At 45.0% G+C, this 25,848-nt stretch overlaps 1 protein-coding gene across 1 annotated transcript in view; it reads left to right on the forward strand.

Moving 5' to 3' along the window:
• The window catches only part of PDPN (podoplanin), a 28,249-nt gene extending 8,245 nt beyond the window's left edge, over positions 1–20,004 (forward strand). Inside the window, 5 exon segments of the mRNA XM_042952114.1 lie at positions 10,898–11,034; positions 12,462–12,591; positions 16,645–16,683; positions 17,241–17,352; positions 18,392–20,004. Of these exon segments, the coding sequence (XP_042808048.1) occupies positions 10,898–11,034; positions 12,462–12,591; positions 16,645–16,683; positions 17,241–17,352; positions 18,392–18,398 (425 nt within the window). The 3' untranslated portion in view covers positions 18,399–20,004.
• Positions 20,005–25,848: the final 5,844 nt, after the last annotated feature.

Genomic DNA, 25,848 nt, shown 5'->3' on the forward strand with positions numbered 1-25,848 from the left:
AATATCCTTCCCATTCAATTTCTTGATGGTGTCCATTGAAGCACAAGTTTTAAAATTTGTGATGCAGTCCCATTTATCTCGTTTTTCTTTTATTGCTTATGTTGTTGGTGTCACGTCTAAAAACCCATTGCTTCATCCAAGGTCACAGAGGTTTACTCTTGTTTTTACCTCCAATAGTTGCATAGTTTAAGATCTTAAATTTAGGGTTTGGGCTCATTTGGAGTTACTTTTTATATGTGATACGAAGTAGAGATCCTACTCTGTTCTTTTGCATGTGGCTGTCCGGATGTCCCAGAACCATTTGTTGAAAAGGCAATTCTCTCCCCCATTGAGTTACTCAGGCACCGTTGTCAAAAATCAATTGACCGTAAATGGATGGGTTACTTTTTGGACCCTCAATTCTACTCCATTGTTGTGTACATCTGTCCTTAACGCCAATGCCACACAGTCCTGATTACTGCAGTTTTGGAGTAAGTTTTGAAGTTGGGAAGTGTGAGTCTGCCTCCTTTGATTTTTTTTTTTCAAGATTGCTTTGACTATTCTCATCACTGTATTTTAGTTACTTGTATACACCTCTTGCCCGTTAGAGAAGAGAGCAGGATCCGTGCCTTACTCAGCACTTAAAAGAACATATGGTTGGTGCATCGTAAACATTTGTCAGGAGGAAGAGGGAGGAAACACAGTGATCCAAACTTTGGGCAGAAATGACAAGGAGGCAGGTGATAGAAATACAAAAATCAGGTTGGAGGGATGATAAGTTTGGAACCAATGTTATAAGAAGGAGTTCAAGTTTGTGTACTCTGTTTTAGACGCAGTGACTTTGAGGTAATAGTAGGACATCCAGTTTGATGTATCTGATGGGTACCTGGGGGGATCATCAAAATGGCATCAGAAATAAACCCTGGACACACAGTTTGCTGCCTGAACTCCTCCCCATTCATCAGAACAAGGGGAGAAAGGTGGCAAGGAGGGTCAGAAGAGATTGCCCCCCCCCTACCAGCTGAGAACAATTATTTTTAATAATCTACCAAAGCACACTTCAGACTCCCCCGCCAGGCTCAGGATCAAGGCCGAGGGCAGCTAATGGAAACACAGCCACATTCTGCACATTCCTGCAAGGCCTCGTCCTCCTGGCTGCACAGCTGAGCTGTCTGCAAGCTGCATGGGTAGATGGTGAGGTCAGATCTAAAGGGGCTTCTCTTTTTACTCTTGCAAAATCAGGGCTTGCTCAGCTGACAGCCTTGAGTGAATCAGAAGCTCAGTTTCCGAGCAGATGGCGAGTGTTTCCCAAATGGTCCACCCCGCGTTTGAGATGCACCGCTCCGGGGCATGACTTCTAAAGCAGGTTTTTTAGTCATTTGGTTTTTCAAGTACTCAACAGTCCTCACTATGAGGTGGCCTTTCTAACGGGACGCCAGACCCAGCTAGTTCCAGAAAAGTTATTACGGAGGTGTTGATTCCAGTTTACCAAGCTGAACTCATTTCCTCTTTTACAGAGAACATTCTGCTCTTGGTCAACAGAGAAAACCTCTCCCCGGGCTGAGTAATCTTGGTTGAGGTTGTAACCAACAGCATCCAGTTTTAACACTGGAGGAGTCCTGGGCCCTGTTTGTGGTGGGCGGGGTGGGGGGTGGGGCGGTGTTGAGTGGGTAAGTTGATATGTGAACACTGAAAAGGGGGGATATTCATGTATTCATTCAGCTCACAGAGGCCACGCTGGTGGGTGGGAGGCTGCAAACCTCCAGCAGAAGGGGGTGTTGCCCTCAGGAAGCTTATAGATGCTAGCAGAGAATAAGTAGCCAGTGTCGGTGTTATCCTGTGCTAGTTCAGAGGAATTACTTTCTCTTGTCACCTTGGGAAGGCTCTAAGAGAAGGAGTCTCACACCGGGGCCAGGTAGAAGAGTAGGTGGGGTTTAGATGACAGTGCAGTCAGAAGATGAAACTTCGGGTGCCCTTGGCATCCAGAAGCCCAGGGAGCTGCTTCAGTGCCACCCCAGTCCTTGCCACGTGAAGTAGAGGGAATATGAGGGGAGCTGCAGGAAAGTAACCAGGATACATGGGGGCTGTGTGAGACGGTGGCTCGAGCGGGGCTTGGAGTCTGACAGATCCGATGTCTAATCCCTGCGTCACCACTTGCTGGCTACATGGGCAGTTTACTCTCAGGGTCACCGTCCTCAGCTTCAAAATGAGAATGACATTCGTTTGCAAGGCTTTTGTAAAGATCAGGAGAGCGTGCTGGGCACCATGGTTTGTACGTTTTCCCCTAAATTCAAAAATAGCAGCCATTATTACAATACCTACCTCCTTGGAAGTGCAGACTGGTGCGGCCACTGTGGAAAACAGTGTGGAGGGTTCCTCAAAAAGTTAAAAACAGAACTGCCTTATGATCCCATAATTCCGCTCCTGGGTATTTATCCAAAGAAAATGAAAACACTAATTCGAAAAGATACATGCACTACTATGTTTATTGCAACATTATTTACAACAGCCAAGATATGGAAGCAGCCCAAGGGTCCATCCATAGATGAATGGACAAAGAAGATGTGGTGTATATATGCAATGGAGTATTACTCAGCCCTAAAAAATGAAATCTTGCCATTTGCAACAACATGGATGGATCTAGAGAGTATAATGCTAAGTGAAATAAGTCAGAGAAAGAAAAATACCATGTGATTTCCCTCTTATGTAGGACTTAAGAAACAAAACAAAGAAAGAGACAAACCAAAAGACTCTTAACTATAAACTCAAAAAATTCTCAACTCTTAACTATAGAGAACACATGGATGGCTGAGAGGAGGTAAGTGGGAAGATGGGTGAACTAAGAGAGGGAGATTAAGGGTACCCTTATCATGAGGAGCACAGAGTAAGTGTAGAATTATGAATCATTATACTGTACCCCTGAAGCTAATATAACACTATATGTTAATTACACTGGACTGAAAAATAAATAGAACAAAATACCTGCTTCTCAGATAGCCATGGAGACTAACTGTGAAGATTTATGAAGGGCACACAGTGGGTCTCAGCTGATCTTCCCCCATCAGGTGAGAGAAAGAAGGCAGGTGGCTGGGAGCCTGGTGTCACGTCTAATGGCCTGCATGTTCTGTTCTATTCACCTGCCAGTGACTGGGTGTGAGCCCTTGCTATGGAATTGAAAGATGAGTCCCCAGCCACATGGCCCCCTCTCCCTTCTTTTACTGCCCATGCTCAGCTACAGAGCTCTTCAGAATTCTGCCTCTTTTGGGGGCATTGTGGGGCCCCGTCTCCAAAGTCAAGGAACTCTGCTCCAAATCTTGATGTGTGGCATTTCTTCTGATTTCTTCAGAGGAACTAGTGATACCTGTGTGATCTCAGCCTTGACACGTCTCTCTTGAATTTCACGGGGGAGGCACAGGTCCCCAGTGCTAACAGTGGATGGTCACCCCTCGCCATTGGTCTGGGCCCGCAGGGACTGCCAGGGTGAGACACCGAGCAGCAGGCTGCTGCTCACCACAGATTGAACAGCAAAGCCACAGAGCTCATCCTCGGAGGGGCATTGTCCTATTTTCAGCCACGTTCGGGGGAAGGGGGAAGGTATTCAACAACTCTTGAGGGAAGCACAGTGGACAGTAGCAGCGTTTGGTCATGGAAGGGATAATTCAAAAGAAACGTCCTACTTGGGTGTCGGTGTTCTCTTTCCAACCGTTGGTCCACAAGCATCTACTGAAGGCTTACCACGGTGCCAAGCACTGGGACCATGGGGCAGTGTGGACTTTAAGTAGCACTGTGCCACCTGGAGGAAAATCACCGTGGGATACCGAGTGGCAGGGCCAAGCCTTCAAGGAGCTGCCTAGATTTTCCATGGCCACACTTTTGATCCAGTAAGCACTTTACCAGGGTCCAAGGAGAGGTTGGCTTAGAGGGGGAACCCATTGCCACATCGGTGATTATACTGACCACAACCCAGTGTCTGCCAGGAGCTGAGCACAGGCGCACAGCTCCGCGTCAGCAAGTGGTTTTCAATATTCCAAGGAAAGGCTCCTTCACAAGGGTCAGAGGATGGGCTGGCCCGTAGGACGGGAGGAGTAACTCAAAAGATGTGGTGAATAAAAGCTAAGTCCTAACACCTTTCTTCTGGTTGCAGAAACTGAGGGAATAACATCAAACAGCTAAATTGGGGCCGTTTGAATTGAGATGAAGAACCATGTGAAGATCTGAGTATCTGGGGATCACTGTGGGTGGTCTGCAGGGTGCTAGAAAATGTTGGAGGTTGGCACCTTTCCACAGCTCTGGGTGTGTTTATTTTCAGGCTTCGGAGCACAGCACTGAGACATGATAGAAAAGTGATATGCAGAGGCCTATGTCTGGGCAAAGGAACAGAAGCAGGCATTTTTTTTTTTTTAATTTTTTTTTGCTTTTGTTTTCCAAGTAGATGTTTTGACCTCTCTCTAAAAGCATTACTTCATCCTAAATGTAAGTAGGGAGTGGGGAATGCTAGAATTAATCGCTTAGTAATTACCCTACTGGGGAAAACCAGAATTTCCTAGGATGTAAGAAAAAAAAAAAGAAGGGCATTCGATTTCTCAGTGGCCACGAAAACCATTCCCTGGCCACGTATTTCTCCGTGTTCAAAGGCTTTACTTGTGCATTTAGACGCTGGGACAGCTCAAGATGGTGGAACACACCAGGGACCACGAAAGACTGCCTTGATCTGTTGGCTAACACCGCGGGCTTTCTTTGGAAACCCCGAGGCTAGCTCAGCGTGTGGCTTCTTTATTTCTAAAATCAACTTTCCTGTTTCAAGATAAAATGCTGTGGAGGCCGCTTCTCCAGCTGTCTGCTTCTGAGGCTTCAGGTCAGCAGAAAGAGGGCAGCGGGAGCTTCTCCCTCATGTGGACATGGCAACCAGACAGAGGCTCTTAAACTTAGGGAGGGGACTTTCGTGGCTCTCCTAGCGAAACAAGGGGAAGTCCAGTAAAAGACTCAGCATCATGTAGTCAGTACATCCATTCATACTCTGAATGCTGTTTCTCAACGCAGCTGTCACAGATGCTAAAATGAATTCTTGGCTCCGATGTTTTGTGTTTATTTCTGATCGTTGGTGGGTGACGACTTCAGACACGTCCCGGCCATTACCTGTCTGTTTTTCTCCCCTTGCCCTGGTGCAAGCAGTGAGCCGCTCCTGCCGGGACAGCCGGGTAGCCGGAGTGGTCTCCCTGCCTCAGTCAGATCCCAGCACCATTCTTGATGGACCCCCGCCCCCACCACCAGCCTTCACATGGCATTCCGACTCCAGTAACGTCATCTTCTGGCTTCCCCTCACACTCCGATTGAAAGGAAAATCCCACCCGACTGGCCCTCCACACCTCCTCAGTCTTGCTTCTTTCATCCAGCCCCACTGACCACTCTCTGTCTCTTCAGTGAGTGGTGCCGCGGGCTCACTCTCGGCTTCCAGGTTAATTAGACCGGCTCTTCCTGTGCCCAGTTCACATGTTCATTCAACAAATACCTACTGGGTGTCTCCTGTGTACCAGGTATTTTAGGCAAGGGGGGACATTGAAGTAAACGGCCGTTATTGAGTTTATATTCTAGTGGGACAGCCAGTTAGTGGATCTACAGCATGAGAGGTTGAGGACTGTGGTATACGTGTGAGGGTGTGTGGAGGGAGGGAATTTCACTTCGGTCATGGGAAAAGGCCTCCCCGAGAAAGTGCCCTTTGAGGACAGATCTAAGGGGGTAGAAGAAAGCTATCTTGAGGTTTTCCTTGTTTGCTTGTTGGAAGGATCCCCCCACCACCGCTGATGGTACCCAAATCCATGAGAGAACTCACCTTGTTCGCTCCTCTGTCTCCAGTGCCCAGAATGGGACCCAACACGTAGTAGGTACACATGGACTATTTGGGGATATACAGGTGAGCCTTGGGAAGATTCCAGTCTTGATCATTGCTGCCGCCTTCATTTGCGGAGCAAGGGAGAGCTGCTGAAAGAGTCACACTCTTATAAAGCAGGTCACACCTTCCTTCTATACCACTTCTGAAAGCTTAGTCCTCGAAGGGACTCATTTGAGGAAGCTGAGATTCTGGTTCCTGCACAAGTCAAACTGGAAGATTCTAACCAGATGGGATTTCATAAGAGGACGTGTGATGCCAGAGGAAACAGTTGCTTCTGACAACGAGGATTATAATTTATGAGAGGATGGGGGCTGAAGAGGAAGGATGTCAGGACCCAGGGTGGGGGGCTGCGGGCTTTCTGGGCCACCATGGCCACGGTGGCACCAAGATGTCTTTTGTTGTGTTGGTTACTACACGGATGAGCTGTCACAACACACGGCTTTGTGTCTGCTCACCAACCAGGTGAACCAGGCAAATCATTTAATTTCCAGTGTTAGACAATTATTCTGACATTTGTTGAAACAGGTGGAGGACTTTATTCAAGACTTATCCCAAGGGGGGTGAGAAATAGAGCTCAGCTCGAAATGCAGCAAAGGTAGCTGGGGGTTTATAAGCAAGGAGCAGAGTATGTGGGTGGTGGGGGGGGCAGTGAATGGCCAATTATGGAGAAGACACATCAAGGGTAGGGGGTTCTTGCTAAACTGGCCTGACAGGATTCTTGCTCAAGGCAGGCCTACCACTTAGACATCAAAGGTGGGGTATGGGGAACTTGGTCAGTTGGGAGCTGATTTCAGACTCTTGTTGAAACAAGACTCTTGTGGGGCGCCTGGGTGGCTCAGTCGGTTAAGCATCCGACTTCGGCTCAGGTCATGATCTCACGGTCTGTGAGTTCGAGCCCCGTGTCGGGCTCTGTGCAGACAGCTCGGAGCCTGGAGCCTGCTTCGGATTCTCTGTCTCCCTCTCTCTCTCTCTGCCCCTCCCCTGCTCATGCTCTGTCTCTCAAAAACTAAAATAACACATTAAAAAATTGTCTCTTGGGGCGCCTGGGTGGCTCGGTCGGTTAAGCATCCGACTTCGGCTCAGGTCATGATCTCACGGTCTGTGAGTTCGAGCCCCGTGTCGGGCTCTGTGCTGACAGCTCAGAGCCTGGAGCCTGTTTCAGATTCTGTGTCTCCCTCTCTCTGACCCTCCCCCATTCATGCTCTGTCTCTCTCTGTCTCAAAAATAAATAAACGTTAAAAAAAAAAAAAGAAAGAAACAAGACTCTTGCAAGGATGGGTAGGGACACCTAAGTAGAATTTGGTCAAGGGGAGATCTTTGTCGGCCTCACTTTCTTCATCTGATAAAGGGGACAATGATGCCAGTGCAACTCACCCACAAGGCCATTTTGGAATAAAGTCAGCCGAAAGATAATAAACAAATAAACCCTACGTGGCTGCACAAATGTGGTGGGGGGCGGGGGGAGGGTGATGTTATAAAGCTGGGCCTCCCACGTTAAGTAGAACATGCAACTTGGAAAGACCTCGATGAACTTCTGTTGAAGTAGTCTACCCTTCCTCCTCACTCTCTACACCCCTACACCCGTGGCGTTGAATTCATCCGGCAGCGGTTAGCTGATATGAGGAGGAAGGGGGAGCCGATGGTAAGGGGAGCATGGATTTCGGAATCGGTTCTGGAAAGAATCTGAAGACAGAGGGTGGCATGGAAGAAGGGGCAGATGGCAGTGCCCAAGCCACTGCAGCTGGTCCTTATACTGAAAGCTCCCTCCCATGACCATGACATGGTACTTGAAAGAAGACCTTAGTGTCAGCGAGAGCTAGTTTTGAAGCAGGGGGAGAAGGAGAGTTTATTGGGACAACCGGCCCATCTTTCAGGGGAAATCAAATTATACCCCCATTTTACATCATACTTCAAAAGAAGCACAAGGCAAATAGAAATATGAAGTGTAAGAACAAAACCATAAGGGCTCTGGGCTGACAGTGTGGAGCCGGCTTGGGGTTCTCTCTCCTTCTCTCTCTGCCCCTCCTCCACTCGCACACACGTGCACGCACTCTCTCTCTCAAAATAAATAAATAAATATTTTTGTTAAAAAGATAGTACCTTAAAAAAAAAAAGAGTATATTCCTTCCAACAGGGGGCTCGAACTCATGACCCTGAGATCCAGATCTACCAACCGAGCCAACCAGGTGCCCCCAAAGGATGTATTCCTAAGGTATAAAGAACACTTACAAAACTATAAAAAAGATGAGTGCCATAAGAGAAAAATGGCCACAAGAGAAGATATTTTTAACGGCCAACAGATAAATGGAAGAACTCCCCACTTATCAGGAATGTCCATAAAACCAGAAGATTGAAAACACTTACTTAAAACATTCTGACCAAGAACTTGGGACTATTACTATTACAGTAGCAGCATGATTTACCTTGCATCTAAATTCTAAGATATTTTAAATGAAAGGCCCTCCCCTAACTGTATGTAAACTAGAAGAATTCCTTTGGAGAGGTCGGGCTTCCATGCAAAGATAAAAGTGATTCATAATTAGCACTTTCAAGCCAATAAACATCTCCTCAGTTCTTACTTGTTCTCAAGCTTAAGAACCTCAAGGTGAAATGGATTTATCACATCTTCTCATAGGTAATATAAAGTTTGGCCGAGCTCTTGAAAGAATAACACCTACGCACAAATTCCAAAGCAAATGGATGGGTTGCCACCGTCTTTGGAAACTTCCATTGATTCTGACCCCCAGGCTGGGTGAACCTGGGTGAGGCTGGAATCGTGAGATCATGAGGGTACACGGCAGCAGAAGTGACCCTGTGATTGTACGTTCCTCACTGCGCTTATACAAACAGCTGTGGGTATTGCCTGTGCACACACGTGTCTTAGGAGGAAAAAGGATCCGAGATGAAGGGCATCAAGACACGATTTGAATTTCACCGTTGAAGGGAAAGGGGCGTCAATCGCTGACTGGAAACGCGGCAGCTGGGCTGGTAGGAACTCTTCACCCAGGAAAGCCTTCCGCCAAAATAATACGAGGGACAATTGAAGATCCCTTGTTAAAGATCAACTTTCCCATGGAGCAAAAAGAATGCCAGGGCAGTGAGACAAAAGCCATGCATCTTAATCATGAGTGTCATTCATAAAACGCCCTTTGTCTATTCAGGGCGATTTTAGTGCTTGGCTCTGTGGGCCAAGAATAGAAAAGAACAAGAAGGAATTTTTTATCAAGTTACGCTTTCAATGAGCTGAACTTTCTATGAAAGAATTCAAACCAACTTCATTCAGTACTTGATTTTTTTTTTTTTTTAAAGCAAGGGTGTTTTGTTTTGTAAAGTTGGAAGCTACCATATAGTAAATGGTTTTGCTAAGCAGCCTCCAGAAAACATTTGTAAAATTCATGATTTGTTAACTGTTCAAACCTGGAGGGGAAGAAAAGGGGTATAGGGGTGTGTGTGTGTGTGCGTGCGTGTGTGTGTGTTTAATAAGGACAACTTGCCTGGCAAAGAGATATCTCCCTCTTACATTCAACATTGGTCTACCACCAGAGTCATAAATCCTGGTGGGAGCCCATCGCTGGCCCCACCCTCACCCCAGCAAGCAGCCAGGAGGGGAGGCTGCTTGCACGAAGGTATTCAGTTATTGCTAACTGGTGAAAGCCATTTCCCCCCCAGATGAAAAAATAAATGTATATGCTTAGGGGGCTCAACCAAAGCCATAGATAGGCAGCCCTGGATTAGGACTCCAGATGCAAAGAGAGGGCTCACAGAACAAGCGAATTTACTCTTGAGACTTTCTCCCTCTATGCATCAGCAAAGAAGTTATGACCAAATATTTACTAGCTGTGCCTTTGGCTGGGCTCTCTAAGCATAGGGAGAAATAAGGTATCTTAAGGCAAGGACTGGATTGCTAACTTGAGCACTGCCTGGGTACAAACATCAACTCTTTAATTACACAAAGAAGCCTCCAAGCACCCCAGCCCCTCTTGCTCCTAAGACGTGTGTTTGCTTAGTTTGCAACTGTATTTAGTCATGGAATTTCCAGAGCCACTCTGAGTATGGGGAAGGAGCCCGTGGCCAATGAGTCAGATTTTTAACTCATGAAAAGGGTTATTTGATGAGTTGAGATGATGCCCTTGCTTGGTCGTGATTTAGTTTGGGATCATTGAGACAGAGGTTAAAGAAAAGGCCACTGTTGTTATCTGTTCCACTCCCCCACCCCACCTTTGTGTGGAATTCAACCTGCTATCCCACCCCACCCATCCCCTGCTCCTCTGAAAACCTTTCTGGTTTGCACAACAGGGTCATTCATTCAATGTTAAAGCAGAAAAACCCCAGCCTGGGGCACCGAGGTCCCTTATTAGTTTAGCTCTCTGTGCACTAAGAATCCTATTGGCTACCTCAGCACGTTACATACATTACTATCTCCCATAGATAGTAACCTCAACTATAAACTAAGAAGTTGACCTCACCTATGAGGTCCGTGGTCAGAGGCAATGGTTCTCCTCATTCAAGGAGACAGCAGTCTCAAAATTAAATGGAAAGCAAGCTTGATTTTTAAGGATGGAGATCTCCTTCTGGACATTATGATTCAGAATGTTTAAGATAGAGCCTGCAAATTGGTATTTTTAGAAGTCTTTCCACGTGACTCCAATTAAAATTTTTTCCAGGTCTAAATGATATTCTAGCAACCCGAATGCATTAGTTCATTGTATGAAACGACACCAGGAAGAACCTGGTTCATTACTGAAAAGGCAAGGTCTATATCCCTCCTGTTACCACAGTGGGGAAGGGCTGGCGGCTTCACCATTTTGTATTTTTATCTCCCTTTACCTTGCTATGGAGACAACCAGGTCCTTGTATGTGACAGAGGTGCAGCAAGGAGAGTGGTTTGTGGTAAGCTGGAAAGATGACCCTCCCCCCAAAAACAATCCCCAAAAGAAATGGTAAAGAAAATAATCTGATTGTAGCTGGCCAGTTAGGTCTGCCCACACAATTTCTACCTTAAGCCCTGACCCAGTCTTTCTTTTTTAGCTAGCACGGTCCGGCCAGAAGATGACATTATGACACCAGGTGTGGAAGATGGCATGGTGACCCTAGGTGCAGAAGACAATGTGGTGACCACAGGTGCCGGTGCAGACCCTGAGGAGTCTACTGGCCCGACAGGTCTGGTGAGTGTCCCAGGAAGAGTGTCCCCGGAAGAGAGGAAGTTGCCCCACAGCCATGCAACCACATGCAAGGATACTTTATGACTGGCTTAGTTCACTTTGCAGAGTGTCCTTAGGATTTATCCATGTTGTAGTGCATGTGAGAATGTCCTTCCTTTTCAAGGCTGATTATTATTCCACTGTATGTGTGTACCACATTTTGTGCATCTGTTCATTGGTCAGTGGATGTTTGAGTTGCTTCCAACTCTTGGATCTTGTGAACAGTGCTGCCATGAAAAATGGATGTGCAAACACCTCTTCCAGATCTTGCTTTCAATCGGGTATACACCCAGAAGTGGGATTGATGGGTCGTAAGGTTGTTCTATTTTTAATTTTTTTGGAGGAACCTCTATCTTGTTTTCCATAGCGGTTACACCATTTTACACCCCCGCCAGCAGGATACAATGATTTCAGTCTCTCCACCTTCTTGCCAGTACGTTATTTCCCATTCTTTTGACAGGAGTGAGGTGATCGTCTCATGGTGGTTTTAATTTGCCTTTTTCTAATGTTTATGTTAAGACACTGAGCATCTTTCATACGCTTGTTGACCATTGTCTATCATTTCTGGGGAAAGGTCTGTGCGAGCCCTTCTGCCCATTTTTGAGTCAAGTTATTTGATTCTTTGTTGCTAAGTGGTAGGAGTTCTTTATACCCTTATCAGATGTATTATTGGTAAATATTTTGTCCCATTCCACAGATTGCTTTTTTACTCTGTTGATTGTGTCTTACGATGCACGAAGTTTTTAAGTTTGATGGGGTCCCACTTATCTAATTTTGCTTTTGTTGCCTGTGCTGATGAGCTTATTTGTCCAATGCCACATTGGCATGAACTTTGAAGTCAACAGAACCACTTCTAAGTCACCTTCTGTTGCTTGTTATCTGTCTGACTTTGGGCATGTTGTCTAATCTCTCTTGGCCTCATCCAGACTATAGGACTAATATTAGGATTGACTTTAGAGGGTTGTTTGTGGAATAAATGAGAAGGTATTTAAAAGGCTTAGCACGTAGTAAGCTCTCAATAAAATTCAGTTATTACTCTAATTGGAGGAGGGAGGGCATTGAAACAGGATACAACATAATATGTGCCAAATAAAGGAAAAATGCCATTTAAGTTCAGGGAGATAAGGAATTAAAGCCTAGTGACCTGGTATTTTCTAAAGAATTAAGACCCTATGGAGTCAACATTTGATATTTATTTGTGGAGTACGTTTGGTTTTATTCCTATCCCCACTCTGTCATTTCTGTTTGTTTTCTTGTTTCCTGTTTAAATTTAAGTCATCATATATTTTATATATTTATGCCACTTTAAATCCCTTTCTGTTATAAGGCTGAATATATATTTTAAAACATTAGATTTTATTTCTCTTTTGTCTCATTTACTTCTCCAACAGGTGCCAACAAATACAGAGAGTATAACAGACTTTCACATAGAGGATGGGCCGACTCAAGAAAGTACAGGCCATGCCAATGAAGAAAGCCAGAGCACCACAACCTTGAATGTGGTGACCAGTCACTCCATAGGTAAGAAAATCAGTCGCCCCAATAGGTATTGGTCTTCTTTTGCATGATCAGTGCATTCCAAATATCCATGAACAAATCCAATGATTAGTGGCACATATATTGGAACATAAGAGTGAATTCTGAACCAAGCCTTATGTGCTAGCTTCAGAATTCGACTTATAGGGTTGCTAAACTGAATCCGATTTATTGGGTTGCTGAACACAGCTCTCCACTTTGAATGACAACTAGTGAAAATGTCCCTAAGGGGCAAGTTAGCTACCAGTGTCATGTTGCTGACTGTAACTTGATACAATGTCACACTAAGAACTTCGCATTGACTCCCAGGAGCAGAAAACCCAAGCAACCTATGTAACCAGTCTTACCAGGATTTGGGGCTGTCCTTGTGATTCATAGTTGATGCCTGCAGCAATGTGAATGGAGCACTGTCTTGGGTCTTGGCCATTATTATGGGTATAGACCATCACTGAGAAGGAGGAAAAATAATTGCCATTACAACTTAGCAATGGAAAAAAAAGCCTCCTATTTCTAGAGCTTTTAGGAGAAATTCAGTTGTTTGGGATTTTTTTTTAATGTTTATTTATCTTTGAGAGAGAGAGAGAGAGAGAGAGAGAGAGAAAGACAAAGACAGAGTGTGAGTGGGGGTGGGTCAGAGAGAGAGGAAGACACAGAATCCGAAGCAGCCTCCAGGCTCTGAGCTGTCAGCACAGAGCCCAACGAGGGGCTTGAATCACGAACTGTGAGGTCATGACCTGAGCCAAAGTTGGACGCTCAACTGACTGAGCCACGCAGGGGCTCCTATTTGAGATTTTTTTCTTTATTTCTTTATTTCTTTTGGAGTAGATGGGGGTGGGAGAGGGAAAAAAGTGATCCTCCAATAATTGCACTGAATGTTTGCTAATTATTTTATCTAGATGAGTGTTTCCATCTTTAAATGAAAGTCAACATAAAGACCTTACCTAAATTAATGGTTCCTCCAATCAGTTGCCCATCTGAACACCTAGAAAATTACTCTTTATTGTTCAGTATACATTTCTAGACCCTATCACCATTCTGTTTTTAAAAACTATAATGCTTCTGATTTTTTTTAATTGCTTTATATTTGTGCACAAATGTCCATAGCAGCATCATTCACAATGGCTAGAACACGAGAGCAGCTCAGATGTCCATCAACATGAATGAATACACAAAATGTGATATATACATTTAATGAACTAATATTCAGCCTTTAAAAGGAAGAAAATTCTGACACATGCTACAATATGCATGAAGCTTGAGGACATTATGCTAACTGGAACATACCAGTCACCTAAAGACAAACACTGTATGATTCCACTTATATGAGGTACTAGACTGCCTAGAGTCAAATTCATAGAGACAGAAAGTAGGAGGGTGGTTGCCAGGGGCTTGGGGGAAGGAGTGAGGAGTTGGTTTAATGGCTATGGGGTGTCAGTTTTGTCAGATAGGAAGAGTCCTGGAGACGGATGGCAGTGGTGGTGGCACAAGAGCGAATGTGTTTAATGCCACTGAACTGGCTATTTAAAGATGGTGAGGATAGTTTTATGTTATGTGTATTTTACCATGATAGGAAAGAAAAAAGCTGTATGAAGTACTTTGGGAATAAAGCCACAAAGTCTCTCTGAGATGCTAAAGAAATGGTTACCATTTATTTATTCTTTTTAATGTTTATTTATTTTTGAGAGAGAGAGAGACAGAGCATGAGTGGGGGAGGAGCAGAAAGAGAGGGAGACACAGAATCTGAAGCAGGCTCCAGGCTCCAAGCTGTCAGCACAGAGTCCGACATGGGGCTTGAACTCACAGCTGTGAAATCATGACCTGCGCTGAAGTAGGACACTCAACCGACTGAGCCACCCAGGGCACCCCAAAAAATGCTTACCATTTAAGCACTAGATAGGACCAAATAGGGCTATGGAAGGAAAGAATCATCAATATGGTCATTGGAAAACATTTCAAAATTTTGGAGAATCGGTTGCGTGTAAATGAGTTGACAGCTAATTACCTCCAGAAAATGGAGCCTTCTTCCCATAATACCAGGATACCTCTCCTATTCCTTTAAAACAAAATTCTCAGTTCTCTGGAAAATACTCATGATTAGTCTCCTGTCCTGTCTCTTGCCCCACCCTGTCACAAAAACTGTGACTTACCGCACATTTCCCCATAACACACCAGTATCCCAGAAATTTTCACATGTGAGTTAAAATATAATTATAAGCACTTGGTTTTTAAGAGCTGATTTTATTAGGGCAGCAGATGTCTTTCCCACGAAACACCCAAGTATGATGACGTTCACATGTATGTATGACACATTCTCATGACTGCAGCCATCGTCACCGGGTGGGAGCCAGGGAGTATAGAACTAATAAGCTTTAATTTGGTAACGAATCTTCCACATGAATTTTTGGTAATATGTTTTCTGACCAATGGTGTCACAATGGCTGAGGATGCGTTGTAAGTCTGGAATCAGCAGCTCCCAGTTTAGTTCACGATAAGCGAATGGTTGACTTTTTTCTACTGGTAGTTGGCAACCAAAGATGACCTTTCAGGACTGATTCCATGACACCTTTGTTCTGGGCTGGCCTCAGACCCAACAGTCTCACCCCCTTTTTAGGTGGGATTGCACCATCAGCTTGAGCTCCATGTAAATGCTCCACAGCTACGAGTTCAGCTCAGGTCAGCTGGCAGAGCTGGATTCAGACACTCTTATCCTGGGACCATCTTGAGAAGGTGCTTTTTTTTTTTTTTTTTTTTTTTTTTTTTTGGAAGAGAGCCTTGGTACAAAGACTTCTTTCAAATTCAAGCATTAGGAAAAGTAAGCATCTCGCAGATGGTGCTTTCCCCTTTGATTAGAAAAGCTCTTGGATATCTGCGGTATTTGCAGGTTGTGAACCACAGTCCTAGGGAGGCACCTAATTGATCCACTTCTCTCTGTTGTTTCATTAAATCAAAGCCTCTTGACTTTTTCTCCATCTGCAAACTAGGTAAATCACCACCACCCAGAGGAGTTAAGGACTTAGTGTGCAAGCAGGGTGATGGGAAAAATAAAACCCAAAGCGTATATTTTTAAATAGACATTGTGTAAAATTATCTGAAAGAAACTCACAGCTTTATTACTTTAAGTTAATAACTCAAACCCATGTGATAGGTTAATGAGAATATTCACATTGTAACTATGGGACTAGGTTTGGCTACAGAGAGAAATCCTAAAATAACAGAGGCTAAACACAAAGGGTATATTCCCTCATTAAAAAAAAAGAAAATTTAATGCTTATTTTTGAGAGACAGAGACAGAGCGTGAGCAGGGGAGGGGCAGAAAGAAGGGGAGACACAGATTCTGAAGCAGGCTCCAGACTCTGAGCTGTCAGTACAGAGCCCAACGTGGGGTTTGAACTCATGAACTACAAGATCATGACCTAAGCCAAAAGTCAGGTGCTTAACTGACTGAGCCACCCAGGTGCCCCAAGGTATATTCCCTCATTAAACTTAGCTGGGCATATTGCTGCCCTGTAAGATGTGGGTTTTGCTACTAAAGAAAAAGCAGGGAATTGATACGTAAGACAAATCACTGTCTGGGCCTATCTTCCAGAACTAGAGTATATTGTTCTAAAACAAAATCTTTCAAAATCAAACTCATCACTGTGAATGAGTTTTCTACGGTCTTGACATTGGACCATAGAATCAACAGCCTTGGCTTCTTGTGTCATTCAAACCTCTGAAACTTTGTGACCATTTATGTAAGATTTCTGTGGGTCAATTTCCTTGACTCTGCTCTCTAAAGTGGGTGAGAAAAAAGATACACCAAAGTGCTATGGGCCCATAGGTGTGAAGAAGCATTCATAAATTCAATAATAATACTTTTGAAGATAGGATCATGTCAGAGCTTGCCTAAAAATCCTCTGATCCAATTTATTTAAGAAATTATCCTCTTTGCTTGTGCCTTGCTGCCTTCCACTTAGAGTAAATTAATCTTTTGCCAGTTGTTAAATTATAGTTATTAAATCCTAATAATTCTGTATCATTACATCTCTTTCTTTCCAGAGAAAATAGGTGAAGACACAGAGACAACAGTTGAGAAAGGTAAGCTAGATTTTGTTATCAAAATATTTTTGTGGGAGTTTAAAAAAAAAAAGTTTCTTTGAAGCTAATCTTTTGATGAATGACATTCTTTCCTGGATTGTAGTCAACAAGAGTGCAATACAGAACCTTCTGAGAACAGGTTTCAAACCTCTTTTAAGAGAGAAAAGAAAATTACCTGAATCTGAAAATAAACCGCAAATGAGTCTACTCACTTAATGACAGCGCTGGAGAATGGTGTCATATAATTAATTGTTACTAAGAATAAAAGTAGGGGCTAATTTAATAGCAGCAGACAAACACTACCTAATAATAAACAGTGAAGCCACCCAATATGAGTGATATGCTTGATAGATCCTGAGACCCAGGAATCTTGCCACTCATAAGATGGGATTAGAGTAGCCCAAGGTTTCATCTCTTCTAAGTCAACTCCTACTGGATAAGGAGAAGCAAATTAGAACATTATTTGCCGTCTTTAGTGGGACAGTGGTATTGTTTATAAATGACACAGGTGTATCATTTATCTGGGGTTCATGCTTTTTTTTTTCCTCCTCAATCAGATGGCCTGGCGACAGTGACCCTGGTTGGAATCATAGTTGGAGTCTTACTAGCCATTGGATTCATTGGTGGGATCATCATTTTGGTTGCTCGAAAAATGTCAGGAAGGTACTCGTAAGTAAAGAAATTACACCCATGTGGTGGATAAATGAAAGTGGTCATATCTAGAACCCCAACCTTGAGCCAATAGAAACCTCTAGAAATCAGGTTCAGTGGTGCCTGGCTGCTTCAGCCAGAGGAACAAGCAACTGCTGATCTCATCATCTTGAGTTTGAGCCCCGCGTTGGGCATAGAGTTTACTTTAAAAGCAAAGAGTCCTTTTCAGAAGCCCCTTACCTCTGTGAGGGCTACATCTGAAGTTTCCCCGGGAGAAACAGGTAACTGCTTGGCCCTTCTAAGTTTCGAAAAAGAGAGAGAGAGAGAGAGAGAGAGAGAGAGGGAGGGAGGGAGAGAGAGGGGGAGAGTTAGAACCAGAGATGGCTTTTATTTGACTCCTATTGAGCTCTAACCAAATTTGGCTTCTTGTCCTAATTTTTCAACTAACTGAACTCGAAAGAAAACCCAAACCAAGTTTCACCTTGATACCTAATCTCCCCACTCCCAGGCATCAGAGGGAGTTGGGTGGTTTCCAGAAGAGCATTCGGTGCAGAGACAGGTCACTGTTCTGATGAGAATTCTTCTGGTAGTGAGGTCTCCTCCCTCCACTTCTGCCCTGCACACACCCACACACATGGTGGTGAACTCCTAGAATTGACCATTGAGGAGGGGAAGGAGTGCTTTCTGTCTCTGAAAATTCCATAAGAACTCGGAAGATCAAACTCATAACCAGAGGAAGTCTTTTTCTTATTTCTGTTAGGGAGATGTTACATAATGGGGTGGAGGGTGGCAGAGAGGGCAAATGTTCTACAACTGGGGGCTGAGGGACACAGCCAACAATAGCATCACAGATTTATGTGCTTGGAAATACCTGGAAGTCTGCCCCTGGCCATGTGAGGACCAAGCATACAGGAGGCATGAGCAGAGAGAGGAGAAGAGGTCCAGGTTCCAGAACTGCAAGTCTTAGACAAGAGGACAATAGGACCATGACTCATGGGATTACTATTCACAGTGCCAGTAAAAGAAGTGACAGCCACCTTTCTCTTTGTTTTCACAGGCCCTAAAGAGCTGAAAAATTGTGCCCTTCCGCCAACATGTTTAGAAGAGAGTTTCCGACTTCCCCATCCTGGGGCACGTGGAAGAAGATGACCCATGGAAATGCTTGGCGACCCCACTCCAAATCCATGGTGATCCCTCCGCTTACCCAAAGTAACTCAAGGAAAGACAATGCAAACGACTTGCTCCTCGAGGCATTTGCCTTTTGAAAAATTTTTTAAATATAAATTTCATACAAGATGATTTAAAAGACAAAGTGCATAGAAAACGGAGCAAAATGGTGTAAACTGATTTGTAACTAAGATGATATAATTTAATCGATGTCAGAAACTGTAATCAGGTCTTCATTCCGACCATGCTCTGTTATTGTTAAAAGGCAAACAAGTCTGGAAACATTCATACCAATGGAGCCCTTGGGTTCAAGTGCTATATTCGTAAATGGCGAAAGCGTTTTGCAATTTCTGATCAGTTGAAACACACACATTCCAAGGTAGTCTGGCCCGTTTTCAAATTTCATGTGAATCATCAAGTAGAAATCTAACCCAGTATAACACGTAATGAGCGACTGCCTTTCACTGGCCCGGGTAAGTCATTTCAAAGGCACCCATTTTAGATTATAAACAGGAAGTCTATGGTTTGGAGAAGGGACTGTGTTTCTCACAATAAGGTCATCAGGCAAGCTCTAGGCTTGCTTATTGCCTTCTCCAGTGATGACTTGGTGACTCAAAGGTTTGCTCCTACCTGCTGCTTCCTCTTCCCTCAGATGAGGGCCCAGGAGCCGAGGACTCTTGGGGCAGTCTTTTTTCTTTCCATGACATAAGTCCTCCGGATTGGGAATAGGGAAGTCTGAGCCCTGGATGCCAAGGAGGCTGCTGGAGGCCCGATGGTGCCTGAGGCTCAAGTGTTCCAGAAACCAAGAAACAGAAGGAAACCCTGTGCGTTCCTCTGGCCTGAGAAACAGAACCTGCCAATTTTCTAACCTTTACTTCCTGCCTCAGAGGACCGATGTGGACACGAGAAGAATCCTGTACGATAGTAATTTTAAGGAAGCAGGTGGATGTAAGGGCTTGATGTAAAAATAAATGAGATTCCCAGTCTTCACGACACATACCACACCCTTCCGTGGGGTCATCGTTGAAAAGATCATTAAAGTAAAGGAACCCAAGCTGCCATCTGGTGTAGGCACCATCCAGCTCAGTCCATTTCTTCCCGTAGGTCAGGTGACCTCTTTTTCCCAAATGCAGAGTTTTTATACGGACCAGATGGTCTGTCACGATTGTGGTTGTGTAAGGCTGATATCCTCTCAACTTGTACGAAAACGTAAACTAAAAAAGCACAGCCCATTTCCCTCTTTCTTGCAGTAACGCGGGGATGTTATATTAAACAGCTTGCTCTTCTGTTACCAAGTCCGGCTGGTCCACCAACCCAGGGTCTATATTTGAACATCCGCTAATTCAGAGAAGGGGCTTTTGAAGAGCTTTGTGAGCTTAAGGATCCCTCTCTTTCTTTCACTCAGATTCCTGAACAGGAATTGAGGACAAAGTCCGTTTTGTCTTTCCTGCCCTCTTCTTTTTTTCTGTCACTGTGAACCATAACCGTCCGCCCCAAGTCACACACTGGACCCGCCGCCTGCTGGGACAGGGCTGTGGGTTTCTTGGTCACATCTGTGTTGGTGCTCAACACAGTATAGACATGTTTTAAAATAAAACAGATGATTGCGTGTAATGATGCGTCAGGCCTTTGATTGGAAAGATCATGTCTGGGTCACACTTCAGAACACCTCCAGATGAGATTATAAGTTATGGAAACATATGCCTCTTTTCTTGATTGGGAGTGAATTTTAAGTGGTCACGGGTAATGCATCCACTGGAAATAAACACAAACACACCTTTCACGTAGGGCTCTGTCAAAGTAGAGAGGTTAAGGTCAAGGTGAGGAATGGGATGAGACAAGTGGCACCTTGGGACTTCTTTTGCCCTCTGGTCACCAAAGAGTTAACGGTCTTGCCTAGCTCCTGATTTCTCGGCACTGGACGGCACTGGACGGGAGCCAGGTGAGGGAACAGTTACCCTCTGCACCTGCCAGTCGTCCCTGGGAACCCGGCCTCAGGTGTGTGGGGCTTGGCTACACAGGAAGAGGCAGGGAGCCCTGTGAGGGTGTTCCCACCACCTGTGGGCCCCAGGGCAGACTGTCACTCCGGAATTCCTGTCCTTGGGACATCTCCCTGCTTTGTGGTCCTCGGCTGCAAATGTTCCACCCGCTCTGGAGACCGCAGTGGCCAGGCGCCCTGCCTCTATCGCTCTGTCCCTCTCTGGCAGTTGATCTGTTTCCCATGCCCATCTACACTGCTCAGTGTGGACTCCAGGGCCACACCTGGGGCCTTCTCCCTGCCCAACCTATCCCCGCTCCTAAAGGTTGGAAGTTGGAGCGCGAGAGCCCTTAGTACCATGCCTTCCTTGCAGCGCTCTGTTTTTGTTAAATCGGGATCGTTGGATGGGGCAGACATCAGGAATTCTGGGTGCCTGTTTCCTAACCGATGAAGCATAGTGGAAAGGACCAGAATTTGAGTCCCGTTCTCTAGTTTACAACAGGAATCCCTCAGGTGAGTCATTTAACCTCTTTGGGCTACAGTTTCTTTGTAAGAAAGTCCATGAGATGGTGAAGAAAAGCATCCCTTTTCTAACAGGAAACGAACGAGCCACGTCCACGTGGCCTCAGAGACAGAGAACAGAGATCTCAGCTATACCACGTGTGCAGTTATGTTGCCTCACACGCTCCCCGCGCAAGAGGACTGCTCCCTAAGGGAGCCACCAAGGGGTGCTGGAAGTTCAAGGAAATGACGGCATCCATTCTCCCGTCAGAGGCACCTGGGAGCCGGCATGCTTAAGTTAACTACACCAGATCAGAGCCTTGTTTTAACCCCTGCCACACGGACACACACACCTTTTTTTTTTTTTTTTTTTTTTTGGTCAACCTGAAAGAGCCAGTTGAAAATAGACCTACCCTATGACCCAGCAATAGCACTGCTAGGAATTTATCCAAGGGATACAGGAGTACTGATGCATAGGGGCACTTGTACCCCAATGTTTATAGCAGCACTCTCAACAATAGCCAAATTATGGAAAGAGCCTAAATGTCCATCAACTGATGAATGGATAAAGAAATTGTGGTTTATATACACAATGGAATACTACGTGGCAATGAGAAAGAATGAAATATGGCCTTTTGTAGCAACGTGGATGGAACTGGAGAGTGTGATGCTAAGTCAAATAAACCATACAGAGAAAGACAGATACCATATGGTTTCACTCTTATGTGGATCCTGAGAAACTTAACAGAAACCCATGGGGGAGGGAAAGGAAAAAAAAAAAAAAAAGAGGTTAGAGTGGGAGAGAGCCAAAGCATAAGAGACTGTTAAAAACTGAGAACAAACTGAGGGTTGATGGGGGTGGGAGGGAGGGGAGGGTGGGTGATGGGTATTGAGGAGGGCAGCTTTTGGGATGAGCACTAGGGGGTGTATGGAAACCAATTTGACAATAAATTTCATATATTAAAAAAAAAAAAAGACATTTCTGCTAACAAAAAAAAAAAAAAAAAAGAGCCAGTTGAAAACCAACACGTAGTTCTGCCTCCTGCCCCACCTTTCAAGAACCGGGAAAGAACAAGTAACTGAACACCTTGCTGTATCCATCTTTATTTTCATGCACATTTTCTTAGTATTCAGGGCATGGGCGGCTTGGGACAAATGCTTCGATGGGCAATAATGTGTATTCTGACATTAAACCTTTCTCGACTAATCAAAAGTCCACTGAAAGGGGGAGAGGCAGGTCCCCGACACCCGGCTGGGTGTGGACACATACTTGGAACACTCAGTCGTGCACTTGTGTGTTGGAGAGCTTACCTTGCCGAAAAGACTACACTTCTCTGTGCTCTACCTGAGGCTTAACATTGTGTTAGGATGTGTCATAGATCCTGGGTTCTTAAATTCAGTAAATATAAATTATGTAAGCACCATTCATGGGAAACACTGCAGAATAAATTTAAAATCTTGGAGTCAAAGCATGAAGATTGACCCACCGCTGTGAAGAATGTGGGTTGTTTTGTTTTGTTTTGTTTTGTTTTTAGTCCGGAGCATCCAAGGTACACGTATCTGCCTCGTACAGGCTGAGGGCCAGCCTGGATTCCCCCAAATGATTCCTCGTCATTTCTGCTCTGTCCGGTGGTCATTTTATCAGACACTGAGGCAAAGCACTGTGTGTTCTACCTCTGTGTCTAAGGGCTCCCTGCCAGAATCATATGCAGTCCTGAGACCTCATTTCTTCCATTTTTTCCTTTCCTGCTCCCTTCTCTCTTACCGCCTCTACCTTCCCACTGATGCAAATCTTTCGGGGGAAAAAGTCACATGCCAGTCACAGGGAGCTGTTTCTGAAATGACGGCTGCCCTCTGGAAGCTACTGAAAACATCATCTGAAATATGTGCTTGGACAACTAACACCACTTAGAGCGTCCCGTGTGTGACCTCAGGAGGGATAAGAATGTTCCAACTAAAGGGACCAGTGGAAGCTTCTTTTTGTTTCTGACGTCCACCCCATAGATGAGGCTGGAGCTGTGGATGGCACAGGGCCACTTGGAAAGGGAATGTTTGGTGTCAACGAGGTCTTTAGGGGTTCTGGAAAGAGATTCTCTTGTGGGATGAATAATCTGTTCATTCATTCATTCATTCATTCAACAAACATTTGTTCTCAGGTCCTCTTCTAGGTCCTGGGGATACACAGTGACCGAAACTGACAAAAATCCCTGCCCATGTGAGCTTACAGTCTAGCATGGGAGACAGACTGTACCCCAAATAAGTCATAGAGTATGTAGAAGCTTCGCGGGTGGTAGAGACAGTGGAGAGAAACAGGGGAAGGGAGAAGCAGTGCAAGGTGGAGGACTGAAGCGTGGAATTGGGGGTGGGGAAGGCCTCGCCAAGGTTTGGAAAGGTTCTTGAAGAGGGTAAGGAGTGAGCCAGAGAGACATCGGGATGAAAAGCCTTCCCAGCAGGGGAACATCAGAGGCCTGAGATAGGAGCACGTCTGCCCATCTGGTGTTTGGGGAAGGCAGGGAAGCTCAGAAGGCTGGAACAGTATGGATTCTGGGGAGAAAAGTAGGCGATGAAGCCAGAGAGGTTGAGGGTGCTCTTAATGGGGAGCCATTGGGAGGCTTTGAGCAGAGCTGCGCCGTTTCAAAAAAACATCTGACATGTTTAAATAAATCACCCTTGGGGCACCTGGGTGGCTCAGTTGGTTAAACGTCTGACCCTTGATTTCAGCTCAGGTCATGATCTCGCAGTTCATGAGTTCGAGCCCTACATTGGGCTCCAAGCTGTCAGCATGGAGCCTGCTTGGGATTCTCTCTCTCTCTCTCTCTCTCTCTCTCTCTCTCTCTCTCTCTTTCTCTCTCTCCCCCTGTTCCTCCCCACCCCCTTAAAATAAATAAATAAAACTTTAAACAAATCACTCTCACTCTTGGTTGGGAACTGGTCAATTAAAAAGCCAGTCTGGTAGAGGTACCTGACTGGCTCAGCTGGTAGAGCATGTGACACTTGATCTCAGGGTTGTGGGTTCAAGCCTCATGTTGGGTATGGAGATTACTTAATAATATAATCTTAAAAAAAAAAAAGCCAGTGTGATAATCCAGGCTCAAGATGCTGGTGGATCAGACCAGATGGCTGTAGTGGAGGTGGCATAAGGTGCTCTGGTTCTGACTGTATTTTGAATAAAGTCAACAGAATTATCTGATGGGTTGGGCGTGGGATATGGAAAACAAAAAACAAAAAGACAGAGAATCAAAATGACTCTAAAGACTTTGCCCTGAGCAACTAGAAAGTGGAGTTATTATCAGGTCACTGGGGAAGGCTGTGGGTATTTCAGGTTTGAGAAAGAGCAGGAATTCTGTGTTGAACATCTAGAATTCCCTCCCGTCCTTCCTACCATCACCAGCCAACGCCATGCTGCTTCCTGGCCTCTGCGGATCTAGAACTTCCACGATCTCCCAGCTTAAATCACAAATGGGCCAGTGGTGCCCCCGAGGCACATGCACCCTGCCAGAGCAACAGCCTCCCTCAACTTCGGTTTCTGCCACCACTGGACCAATTCACTGCATTTCTAAGACTTCTGATGCCCGAGGGAATCTGCTTTGCTTGGCTATTACCCATCGTCTTTGTTGGTCAGAACTCCCTGTGCCAGGCCACATGGGTCACCGACCACTGTAGGTAACTTCACCCCCACCCCTCGTCATTGCCCATTCCTTGTTGGCAGGGGTTGGTTCTGGAGGGAAGAGCATGAATAAACCATCTGTCTCTGAGCCTTACTATTTTTACACACACACACACACACACACACACACACACACACACACACACACAACTGCATAGAAAATAATACCTACATCATAGAGTTGTTATCAGCCTTAAAATAAATAATGAATGTTTACTGCCTGTTTGAAAACACAGTAACTGCTCAGTCATTAGCAGCAATTATTCCAACGACCACTTCTTGCTTCAATTATGATAGCCCCAATTACTCTCACTACATCCCTGTGAAGTAGGCAAGAGAGATTAACCCCACTTTAGGGATGAAGACATTGGGGTTCAAACGGTTGCCTAAAATTACAGATTAACAATGTGCCTGAAGCATAACCAGGGTGCAGGCATCTCTATTCATCCTCTGGACCTCCTTTATTTGGTCCACGTGTCATTTCTGGTTTTTTTAAGTAATTTCTCCGCCCAACGTGGAGCTTCAACTCGTGACCTGGAGATCAAAAGTCGCACAGTCTACCTACTAAGTCAGCCAGGAGCCCCCACAAGTCTTCTTGTAAAATCACTTGTTTCCTGGGGCACCTGGATGGTTCAGTTGGTTGAGCATCTGACTTCAGCTCAGGTCATGATCTCACGGTCTGTGAGTTCAAGCCCCATGTCGGGCTCTGTGCGAACAGCTCCAAGCCTGGAACTGCTTCGGGTTCTGTGTGTCCCTCTCTCTGCCCCTTCCCTGCTTGAGCTCTGTCTCTCAAAAGTAAATATTGGGAAAAAAATTTTTTTAATCACTTGTTTCCCTATCAGCTCAACAGTAGTGCATTTTGAAGATACAGTTTCTTCAGCCAGTGGAAAACGGGGAACTTATTTTTTTAATTATGAAATATTTTAAACATACGGGGGAAAGAAAGCCCCACATGCCCAAATTCCGTTCTAGCAAACCCAAATGTATTCTCATGTTTTCTACATACTTTTTTTTGAGAAAGAAACCCCCCCTACCCCCGGCACATACTGTCCCTTGGGTACTCTCCTGACATCAGTTCCTTCCTCTTATCCTTCCCAGAGGGACCATTCTCCTGAATTGCATATGTTTCATTGGAAAACATGTATATTTCTCTACCACTCTTCTTATTGTATATGTAGGCACCCATAACCCACATGTAGCT

Source organism: Panthera leo, chromosome C1, assembly GCF_018350215.1.
Source record: "Panthera leo isolate Ple1 chromosome C1, P.leo_Ple1_pat1.1, whole genome shotgun sequence".
NCBI classification, from domain to species: domain Eukaryota; kingdom Metazoa; phylum Chordata; class Mammalia; order Carnivora; family Felidae; genus Panthera; species Panthera leo.